This window comes from Cryptotermes secundus, unplaced genomic scaffold, assembly GCF_002891405.2.
Source record: "Cryptotermes secundus unplaced genomic scaffold, Csec_1.0 scaffold661, whole genome shotgun sequence".
NCBI lineage: Eukaryota > Metazoa > Arthropoda > Insecta > Blattodea > Kalotermitidae > Cryptotermes > Cryptotermes secundus.
The window spans coordinates 105,665-118,150 of NW_019745089.1; the positions used below are offsets into that span (position 1 = coordinate 105,665).

At 41.0% G+C, this 12,486-nt stretch overlaps 1 protein-coding gene across 1 annotated transcript in view; it reads left to right on the forward strand.

Annotated features, from left to right (window-relative positions):
- LOC111874944 (discoidin domain-containing receptor 2) overlaps positions 1 to 12,486 on the forward strand; it is a gene marked incomplete at its 5' end in the record, with an annotated part of 144,583 nt that overhangs the window by 100,350 nt on the left and 31,747 nt on the right. The window contains 1 exon segment of the mRNA XM_023870829.2: positions 4,858 to 4,980. Coding sequence (XP_023726597.2) covers positions 4,858 to 4,980 — 123 coding nt within the window.

Here is a 12,486-nt window from a genome sequence, read left to right on the forward strand (position 1 = left end):
CCGGCGCTCAAGACCGACTCCTCCGCCGTTGTTGGAATGATTATTTATAGGATGGTTGAGCGGGAAAATGGCGGGCCCATTCGCAGTATGCGGGGGGGGATGGAAGACTACTGTAGGAACCATAAAGAGCGTGACTAATTAATTTCGCAGAAGGAAATAGGGGAGACAGGAAATGTATGATATTGAAGTTTATTGTATGTGTGTTTCTGCGTATAAATGAAACACTAAGCGTATATTTTTCATCTTTTCACGCCCCTACGAACATAGCTAAAAAGCTGTACACACATCAGATGGGTTGAGGGCCCAGAAAATCATAAAGGGATGATTATATAAGATTAATCTTTAATCATCTGAGGGAATGAAAACCATATTGCGTCATTGTTACAGCTTGTCGTCATTAAGCGTTGCCCCATCATTCCCACAAACGGTGATGGTTTTTCAGACATTCGGTAACGTGCAGGATTTGAAGTTCTCACAGTGGTGATTATGAAGAGTTCTGTGATGTAACGCCGTGTAATTATATCAACGAGACATAACACGAGATAATTTTTGTGTAGGATTATGAATTTTGTCCTGTGGGATGTAGCGTCATGTAGCCCGTTGAAACGTCATCCGACGTTTCGAAAGAACATATCGCTTCCATCTTCAGGGGCGAAGAATAAGTCAAGCAAGAAACCAGAATGATGCAGGTAGCAAGCAGCTGTTTGTTCCCGACTTCATATTGATTTCTGGCTTGTATTATTCTTCCACCGTGGAGATGGATACATGTTCCTTCGAAACGTAGGTTGACTTTCAACTGACTACGTGGCATTATATACCGACAGATAAAACTTTTCATAACCACTGCTTTGAGAACCTCATATCCTACATTATCTATGATGTTAAATATTGTAGACAGAAATAGAGGTAAAAAAATGTAAAGCTATCCCTGTAACAGGCCATTAAGTCCTTTAGGGTTGTGAGATATCGAGGCTCCCACATTTTCTCTAGACAGTCGGCTCACAGATGGCGGTGAGGTTGTCAGCCTTACGCACGGGCTACCTTTTACCCCCCAGGAAGATTCCTGGTACTCATTTCTGTTAGAGGCAGAGCCAACCTCAGGGCCATAGTGCGGCTGGAAGGATTATCATCATCATCATCATCAGTAATCTGTCAAGACGACAGGTCCACAGTCTCTTTCAAAACAATTCCTCCACTTAATGCGATCTAGAGCTTTCTCCTTCAAATGACAGTATCCTCTTCTGTCCCCAAGGTCATCCAGCATCTTCTTACGTCTTCTTCCTCGTCTTCTTGTCACTTCTATCCGCCCATCTATCTTNATTAGGTCGATCATATAGTTCTGAAATATAATTTTCCCAAATTTTCAGCACTTGCCTCTGATCTACTATTCTATTCCCCTGGGAGTCTTCGATGCCAACATTTTGAATCCCATGATTCTCTTTCCATCCTAGTTCTTTTGTCTTCATGTACATCAAATCATAACGGCCTGTTCTTTGAAATTCCATAATCTCATTACATATCTTCTCAAGATATTCCTTTTTGGCCCTGTCCGTGGCTCTTTTCAATTCATTCCTCAGTCTCCTGTATTTCCTCCTGCCTTCTTCATTGTTGACATTCTTCCATTTCCTTCGCTCCTCCATTTTACTTATCATCTCCTGTGTAACCCATGGTTTTCTTGCTATCTTCTCAACTTTACCTACCAAATCACGGAAGGATTAGGTCAATTGAAAAAAAAAAGAACATGGTAAGGAAAATGTCGTGACCTAATTAGAGGTATTTTTTCCGGAATTTTCCTCGAGGGACGAAGTAAAGCCACGAAAATGTCGTGATAGAAAATGTTCAAGAAAATCATCCCGAGAACCTCTCTAACATAAATCAAAATCAGGCGTGTGTTCATGTGAAAATAAATTTACAAATAGAAATACCCATTATACAAGTAATTATACACATTACAACTTTTGTACTAAACGTTAGGCTTATCGAAGTATGACTGTTCTATGTTTTGTATTCATCTATCTTCAAAGCACACGGGCTGGAAACATTACGAAACTTTTGTAGTGCAATTGAACAAGACAGTTTGTGGATAATATAACAAGTGTAAGGGCTTTGGAGAAAGGGGAAGCTGGAAATTAATAACAGAGATGAGTTATTAGAGAATCGTGTTATTGAAGCAAGATGAGAGGTTGACGCATGTAATTAAATGTCTGTGCGTGGCATAAATTTGCACGTAATTACTCTTTGCAATGACATGAACCAAGGTTATTTCACTTGCAGTGCTCTAATAACAGAGCAGTTCCCTTTGTGTTGTATATATGTCAGTTATATATTACGCAATTTAGAGAAGGAATGACAAATTCCAAGTTCCAACAAATGTACACTTCAACATGGATGCCGTCCGTTTTAAGTTTAAGTTATTTAACAATTAATTGTTAAAGAACAAGGCAACCATCCAGTGTAACGATCTTTACTAAAGTGTTTTGTTAGTATAATTGCCAGTGTAAAGTCTTGTATAAAGCTATTTGTTTTCAATTTCTTCATTGTTCTATTTTTAATAGAAAACAACGTTTTGGTAATTTGTTCTGTTTCCATTTTTAAGCATGGACTCCGCCATGTGGGGTGGCAAACCATGCATCTCCACCCTCCCCGACATTTGTCAATACAATTAAAAATTTAAAAAAGGCTGCGAATATACCAAATATTAACAATGACAATTACTTTTTTAAGTATATATCATTTTATTCTGAACACTCTGGGGTCACCAGTGAAAATAGCCTTAAATGTAAGTTTTTAAGAAAATGGTTGTCTGTTCATCTTGAGCTGCCATCTGATGAAAAACTAACCCCATAAAAAATTCCTGGTGACGCCCATGATATCAGGAGATGAGAGTAAAGAATTAAAGAATAATTTTTAACTCAGCTTTGACATTATTTTTTCCTTCTGTCCTTAAATATCTGTACGCAGCTCTCGTTCTTCATAATCTAGAAATTTCCCGCCTTGTATGAAACCAGAAGTTTCATTACTATGTTCAGTAGACCTACAAATTGTAGCCCCTTATCCTAAGCCAGATATATCAAATCCATATTTCTACATAACAAGCCTTTAATATTTTCTTTGTAACTCTTAAAAGGCTGATTTTATTTCTAAACAATACATACAAATTCAGTCCGTACCTCACAGGAAACACATTACGTCTTCTCTAAAAGATCAATCAGTTATGTCGTTTAAGGGCACAGTCACTGTCTACTGCTAGAACCACACGAAACACGCTAATATACTCTGTAGGAAGAATGCAAAGTTATACACACACAGAAGCACAGTGCTCTAAAAGGTTAATATCACCCCATCTACACCTGTCTCTCTTTCTCTCAATCAGCATTTTCGACAAGTGTCTGTGGTTTCTCGAATTTATCGCCGTATAGTTTGCTGGAAATCAAAAGACGTTTCGGAGAAATTTCGGCCTGTAGGAAGACAATCCTAAGGTCTTTCGCGGTTATCCTCAGTCCTTCCAAGCAAGTGCTGGGATTGTGCCTCGATTGGGCAAGAGCCGAATCCTTCCCAATTTTTTCCAATCCGCCATTTATGTTGTGGCATGTAGACCTGTTACTAGGCAACGACCGTGAAAAGAGCAACTATACAACAGCCGTTGCTAGATAACGGCCCGCAACAAATACGAACGCAACAATCCCACGGCAACAAGAGGATACAACAATAACTGGAAGCGTTTTTTTCTGCTCGATCCTTGCCGAGATTTAAGCAGGACAATTTAGGAGCTAGAGTTAGTGAGGAATTTGTTCGTGAGAGAGTGAGTGAGTGAATGAGTTAGAGAACTGATGCTTTTCAGCCGTTGTGAGCTGTTGCTGTCAGAAGCTGGTAGGTGAGACGAGGGGACAGTTCGGGAACTCAGAGAGTGGGAAATGTCTGCTATCGAGAGCCGCTACCAAGCAACGGCAGTGAAGACGCGACTGTATACACTAGAGTGTATGTGTAACCGTGAACTGTAAAGTGTAGTCACGCGCTGTATCAAAGTGTGCAATAAATCTGGTCATCGATTTAAACCCGTTTATAGTCGCACTCCATATATGTGACATTAAATTTTCACGTGTTTGGGTCATTATAGACGGGGTTTTGAATTGGATGACTAACTTTACGACCCTTATACGTTCAAAACTCGGGACTACAGGTAATAGAGAGCTACCGCTATTCTGCACACTTTCCAGTTCACCGTTGCACGCGCACTAGGGTTCCAAATCTTTACTAGCCGAATTCTGGCAACGGATTTATAACAAGATCACGCATGAAATCTACGTAACGCCTAATTTCCTTTCTTGCCGTTATTCTGCAACTGCCAATTCCGAAAACTCGACTCAGTTTAATTCCTCTGCTCCAAAGCTCATATCCCGGCAGGTTGGCGTCTTGAAGCTCGACCCTTCACTTCCCACTCAGCTACTCGATTACTCCTGTTCTTTATTACTTCATCCCGTCTTCTGCGTCTTTTTATAACACCTCGGCATGGGCAACAGAGAAAATACAGCCTTTATTGTTAAGGAGGCGTCTTTACCGGTCCGTTACCTAGCAATGTACGTCATACTGTTTCATGCGTACGCTTCACGGGAGTTTGTTTACCGAGTCATTGCCTAGCAATGGGTATACACGTGGCAATATTATCCTACCATTCGACACCATGTAGTTTAGGCACTTACAGCAACATAAATTGACCTACACAACCCACATATTCGTAGCATTTCTTTATGACCTTAAAACGCCTACAGATGTGTACAAGGTTACTAACCTATTTCCGGAACATTTATCGAGCAGTGTTTTTATTGCTATAATTTTTGTGTTTGCCTTGTGTTTCAGTCGCCCAGCCAGCAGGAGGTGCTCAGTGCCCTCAAGCGGCGACTGGAGCAAACTGCCGTGCCGGAATTTCCCCGACACAGGCTCCGCATGCTGTCCAAACTGGCAGAAGGCGCCTTCGGCACGGTGAGTTGTTGTGTCCTGTATATTGCTGTGAAGCCAAGGAACACTATTTTGTGTGTAGAACAAGTCTGACAGCTAAGGGATCAATCCTGTATATTGCTGTGCAGCCAAGGAACACTATTTTGTGTGTAGAACAAGTCTGACATCTAAGGGATCAATCCTGTATATTGTTGTGAAGCCAAGGAACACTATTTTGTGTGTAGAAGAAGTCTGACAGCTAAGGGATCAATCCTGTATATTGCTGTGCAGCCAAGGAACACTATTTTGTGTGTAGAACAAGTCTGACATCTAAGGGATCAATCCTGTATATTGTTGTGAAGCCAAGGAACACTATTTTGTGTTTAGAACAAGTCTGACATCTAAGGGATTAATCGTCAGGGACATTACCGCTCCACAACCCTCTTCGCTTCTTTTTGTCCCTGTGACTACTGTAGGTAAGAAGGGACGATGTGTAGGATTTGAGGTTCTGACACCAGAGTTTGTGGGGACTTCTGTCTTCTGGGATATAATACCGTGTAGAAGGCGCATTTGTCCCTTTTCCTAATTAGTTGAACACTGTGCCGTGAAGACATACGGGGGGGGGATGTATAGCTCCATCACTAGACTGGTCAGCTTCACGTATCTGCCGCTTTATTCTCGGGGAGAGAACCTCCAGTATCCTTCCGATGGGCCCCAGAGTGTTTGGATGTTATGAATAACAGAAAATTCTTTCACTGCCAGGAATCGAACCCGGACCGTCCAACCCTCTGACACCTTGTAGTTAGTTTAAATTTAACCGACCTTTCAGAGGAACATGTCTCCATCTTCAGGGTCAAAGTGTCCTTGTCACCTGTTTTCACGCTGGCACTTAATTGAGGACATAGATAACCTCACGTTTACCATCCCTGAATTGTGAGATGTAAGCAATGAAGAGGGCGTTAAAGATTTTCTCCTAGTTCATAAATGGGCGTTAATCTAAATAGTTTATGAAGTAAATGGAATGTATTCCCATTGGCACGCAACCATGTAGTTCTTGTCTCCGACAGAACGCTCATATCAGTGAGGACACGCCCATGCGTGCCAATCAAACCGAAATGATACACCCATGTGCCGTCAACAGGTACACGATTCCAAGAACATTAATAATGTAGAGAGACTGGAGTGCGTCGGTTCCGTAATGTTAACTAACTCCATGGATGTGTCCTTGAAAAGCCACCATTTGCTCACCTACCTAAGAATTTACCAACATTTTATGGAACCAGGCACTTCAGTACCGTGTTGACAAGAGCCGTCCACTGCTCTCTATCCTAAGCCAGATACCACCCCATCATATTTCTTTAAGATCAGTTAAAATATTATCTTCCCATGTACGTCCAGGTCTTCCTAGCGGGCTCTTTCCTTCTGGGTTTCCCCACCAGAACCTTATATGTGTTCTGCTTCTCCCCCATGTGTGCTACATGCCCTGCCGATCTCATCTTCCTTGACTTGATCATTCTAATTATAGTATTTGGTGAAGAGTACAAGTTACGAAGCTCCTCATTATGCAGTGTGCTGTAATGTGGAATACAAAATGACGAAGGCTATTCCTTGACGATTATTTGAAAATAGTGACAATGAAATGCAAGTTAGTGAAACCACCACATACTGAATTTCAACAATATCTGCGAAAGAGTTTGCGATACATGTGTGACAGTCCGTTTAACCATTTAAAGCGCAATGGTTTTTTTTCCTTGGCACTACAGCCCCAGTGTACCTAGGCCTACCTCCATGAACTGCTCCGTTCACTTCGGGTTTTCTAGATCTTGCACATTCGGTAGGACTCCTTGGGCGGGTGATCAGCTCGTCGCAAGGCCTCTACCTGTAGACAAACACAGAAAAACACACACAAACATCCATGTCCTGAGTGGGTTTCGAACCCACGATCCCGTCTTCCGAGAGAGCGAAGACAGTGCATGCTTTAGACCGCTCGAAGCACAATGGTTACTGTTCGTTAAACGGCCTTAGCCGGTTGGGCTTTGTAGCGGAGGAGTGATGTTTTCCCTGTGAGGTACAAACTGAATTTTCATATAATGTTCAGAAGAAATCCAGTCTTTAAAGGGTTAACAACGTTTTCAAAACACCAGACTCTAATATGGATCAGTATGTCTGAAAAGGGTGATCATCTATAGAACTTTTTGTGGAAATCTTCCATATAGAATTTCAGTAATATCTGTCAAATTCTTTGTTTGGTATACGGAAACTAGGTTTTGTTACGAATCAATATGGCTGAAAATTAGGATTACCCAGTAATGTTTGGTTCAGGTCCCTCTTATTGAATTTCAGTAAAATCCTTGGGAGTTTATGATATATATGGAGAAATTCATTTATGATCTTATATTGAGCAGGCTTTTTTATAAATTGAAAAAAAGGCCGTGGAGGCCCATAGGGGTGTGCGATGTCGAGACTCCCGCATATTCTAGACAATCGGCTCACAGATGGCGGTGAGGGTGTCAGCCTTACGCGTCGGCCAGCCGCCCTTTACCCCCCAGGGAAATTGCTGGTACTCATTTCTGTCAGAGGCTGAGTCGACCACAGGACCATGGTGCAGCTGGAAGGATTAGATCAATTGAAAAATCCAGTGATCTCATCGGGAATTGAACCCGTGACCTTCCAACCTGTAGCATAATGCCTCAACCAGCTACGCTACCGCGTGCCCCTGTTTTAAATCAATGTTGTTGAAAATGAGGCTCTCCCATAAGGAGTTTCAGCAACATCAGTGTAACGGTTTATGGCATGTGTAAGAAAAGTCGACCCGTGATTCTATATGAACCAAGCTTCAGTATGGTTCAATATGGTTGAAAATCGGAATTCCCCTGTTGCAAATTTTAATGCAATATACGCAACAGTGTAGGTGCTCATATGAGGTTACGGTCACGACCTCCACACAAGGTTTTCTTTTTGCTGCATAAAGAACTGTTATTAATTAAGCGTGTGATTTGTGGATGTTTGTGATGGAGACGGTAAAGAAGAGTAATAGGAGGGGGCGAGAATGGGGTACGGATAAATGACGAACAGACGGCAGCAACTTGGCTGCTAGTTTCTGTGCAAAGATAAATGAGCTGAAATCGTGTCATTTGTTTGTGCCCAGTCTGTTCACCTCAGGGATATCCCTGCTAATGGGGTGGTTACTAGAAGGCTCTGGACTCATCAGCCCCAGTGGTGGGAACGTCATTATGTTCATGAACCTCACTAAAAAATAAATAGGCTCATTTCATGGGTTAGGGTGTGTTTGACTTGTGAATGGAAGTGTGGGTGGCATTCCTCCGAATGGATGCAGCTACAGCCGGTACAAAATAGTTCTTGCATAGTGGCCGTGGTGATGGTGGATTGGGCAGGGGATTGTAGGGCCTCTGCTGGACAGATTCAATCTTTTTATTTTCTTACATTTTAAGTTCGTAGAATGCTTGCAGTTATTTAGTTAAAAAAAATTTCCTTTGCTTTTATAAGTAAAACTGTGAAGATGAAAATATACAGCAAAGAATATTATGTTCTAGTCTGTAACACCGTGTAATCTGACATAAATCCACTGATGTTTCGGAGGAACGTACTGCCTCCATCTTCAGTATCGAATAGTGAGTCAGGCAGAAATAAGATTTCGTGACACGCAGGGGTATGTTTTCTTATTACTTGCTTGGCTTATTCTTCAACTCTGTGGATGGAGACAGAACTTTACCGGACTTACTTACTTACTCAAGGAGCTGAGCCCTTCTTCAGGAGGAGCCGCCAATTGTGCAGCTACTCAAGAATTTACCAACATTTTATGGAACCCGAAGATTCATTACTATGTTCACAAGAACTAACCACTGGTCCCTACCTGAGCCAGATCAGTCTCATCCGTACCATGCCATCCTATATCTCTAAGATCCATTTTAGTATTGTCCACCCATCTACGCCTTGGTCTTCCCAGCAGTCTCTTTCCTTCTGGTTTTCTCACCGCCATACTGTACGCGTTCCTCGTCTCCACCATTCCTGCTACATGCCCTGCCCACCTCATCCTCCTTGACTTGATTATTCTAATTATACTTGGAGAAGAGTACAAGTTATGGAGCTCCTCATTGTGCAGTTTTCTCAAACACTCTTAATATCAGAGACCAAGTTTCACACCCATACAGAACCACAGGCAAGATTATAGTTTTGTATATTCTAATTTTTATGTTTTTAGACAGCAGACGAAAAGACAAAATGTTCTGGACTGAATGGTAGCAAGCATTTTTATTTCCTTGGCACTTCAGCTCCAGTGGGCCTAGGCCTACCTCCATGAACTTCTCCGTTCACTTCGGTTGTTCTAGATCTTAGACATACGGTAGGACTCCTTGGGCGGGTGATCAGCTCGTCACAAGGCCTCTACCTGTACTCAAACACAGAAAAACGCACACACACAAACTAAACATCCATGCCCTGAGTGGGATTCGAACCCACGATCCCGGCTTCCGAGCGAGCGAAGACAGTGCACGCCTTAGACCGCTCGGCTACCGTGACCGGCCGGTAGCAAGCATTACCCGAGTTTAATCTACTCTTAATTTCCTCCTGAATCAGGTTTTGATTTGTTGTCGTCGTTCCCAAATATGTGAACTGTACCACATTTTCAAAACATCTGTTTCCTCTCTTTATGTCATGATTGTACCCTGCATTTTGGTGACGAGACAGCAACATATACTTAGTTTTCTCTGTGTTTACTTCTATACCAACCTCTGTATTTGCGTCAATTAAAGTTTTTGTGTTTTTCTCTATGGTATCTATATTATCACCCAGTAGATTCACATCATCGGCATATACCAACAGCTGATGCGTCCTGTTTAATTTCAGTCCCACCTGGTTTCCCTGGACCTTCCTAATGGCATATTCTAAAGGAAAGTTGAAAAGGAGTGGTGATAAAGCATCTCCTTGTTTTAGACCATTCTGGATAGGAAAATTATCAGACAAATGTCAGACGGACTTTACTATACGAATGTTAAAGTTAATCTACCGACTACACAACACGTTTTATATTTACTGCCACACTACATGTTTCGACCTCAGGAGGTCATCATCAGGTGTACGAACACAATTTCACAATCACACGCAATCACTTCCTTTCTCCACTAATTTCCATCCTGTATCCTGTTCAGATTCACGCTCAAATAATATGTATAAGTTCTTCTTATACATAGTAGCCATCACGACAAGGAACGTAACAGATCCCACATCAGAGGACGCCGAAGAACGACAAGACCTTCAAAAAGTGAAAGGGCAGTCAATGTGACGAGTGAAGTTTATTTTTCACGAACTTTCTAAACAAGTGATAATAACGTAACTGGCTACAGGGAACTGAATTTTGAATTTTAAATCTTAATTTTTGACATTGGTATTTTTAACTTGTATTTTATAAGAAGAGCTTTTTAACTTATATATTTTTAACTTATATGGTATAAGAAGAACTTATACATATTATTTGAGCGTGAATCTGAACAGGATACAGGATGGAAATTAGTGGAGAAAGGAAGTGATTGCGTGTGATTGTGAAATTGTGTTCGTACACCTGATGATGACCTCCTGAGGTCGAAACATGTAGTGTGGCAGTAAATATAAAACGTGTTGTGTAGTCGGTAGATTAACTTTAACATTCGTCTAGTACACAACAGGATGCAAGGAACAATAAAAAAAAAGGACTTTACTATACGTTTCATTTAAACACATTTTAATCAACCTAACTAGTTTCATGGGTATCCCAAACTCTATTAGAATATTGTACAATACTTCCCTCCTAACTGAATCACAGGCTTCCTTGAAGTCTATGAATAGCTGATGTACTGTCTCATCATACTCCAAATTTTTCTCCAATATCTGACGAATGCAAAAGTTCTGATCTGTAGTTGATCTGTTACGTCGAAACACACACTGATGAATAATTTCATCTGTATATGGACTTAACCTTGAGAGAAGAATACTGAATAAAATTTTGTATTAAGTTGATAGCAGTGATATCCCCCTATAATTACTACAGTCAGTTTTATCACCCTTCTTGTGAACTGGTACAACAGTAGACTCCTTCCACTGATTAGACAATTCTTCCTTATGCCAAATAGAATTAATTAGACTGTGGATCTTAGAACGTAATATTTCGCCTCCTGCTTGAATAGGTTCTGCCGGAATTTGATCACTACCTGGCGATTTATACCGTTTCAATTTTGCAATATCACTTTCAACCTCAAAAGGGCTAGGATCAGGTATTAACGCTCAGCTGTATGGATTTCTCTCTGCCTAACAGCACTGACCCTATGTACATTCAATAACTGAGAGAAGCAGTTCCTCCACCTATTCAAAATGTTGTGGGAATCTGCAAGCAGGTCACCATTCTCATCCTTCAATAAGTTACTGCTAGGCTGGTAACCCCTGTTAAAGTCATTTATTCCTCTATACAGGTCCCTTGTGTTCTTGTTCTTACTGTTCATTGCAAGCTCATCAGTTTTGTCTTTCAGATATTCCCTCTTTTTGTTCCTGAAATGCCTGCTGGTTTCACGACTTATATTGTTCAGATTATCCCCATTTAACTCGCTTGGATCCTGTAACCATTGCAATTTGGTCTGCTTTCTTTGATCTAATAACTTTGAGCATCCTTCATCGAACCATGGTTTGCTCACTGCCAGTCTTTCCCTAACCTTTGCCACCACCAGGTATTGGTCAGTATCACAATCTGCTGCGCTGAATGACCGGACATCAAGTATACTTGAGTGCCGTCTCCTAGCTATCAAAATATGGTCTATTTGGTTGTGTGTCTTCCCATCAGGAGATGTTCAAGTAAATTTATGGATGTTACGATGTGGGAACATTGTACTTTTGACAGTAAGATTTTTTATGTGGCAAAGTTTACTACTCCAACTCCATTATCATTAATATTTTCATGCAAACTCTCATTCCCAATTGTTGGTTTGAAAATGTCTTCCCTCACAACTTTGTTATTGAAATCTCCTAACAAAATTTTCATAGGTTACTTCGGGAATATATCAAATACACGTTCTAGTTCTTCATAGAATCTATCCTTTATATCATCAATTTTATCTTCTTCTGGGGCGTGAACATTCATAACAATGATATCACACAAGCGATCTTTTAGTATTATACGAGTATATGATATCCTATCACTAACAAACTCTACCTCTTAACTGCTGATACTATTCTCTTATGTACGAAAAAACCTGTACCTGATTCATGATTTTCATTCCCCTTTCCATAGAAAATGTATAGTCTCCTGCTGGTGCGATGCCACCTCCATCCCATCTGACCTCCTGTACTCCCTCTAAATCTAACCTATATTTTAAGATTTCTTCTGCCACTGCCCTGAGAGAACCTGTCCTATACAAACTTCGAACATTCCAAGTGCCAAATCTCATTATATATATGGACAAATACCGTCTTAAGTGCAACAATTTTATTGTAGTTTTTACTTCTTTTTCCTCCTCCACACTACATGTTTCGGCCCTAAATGGCCATCATCAGGTGTGTATCACTCAC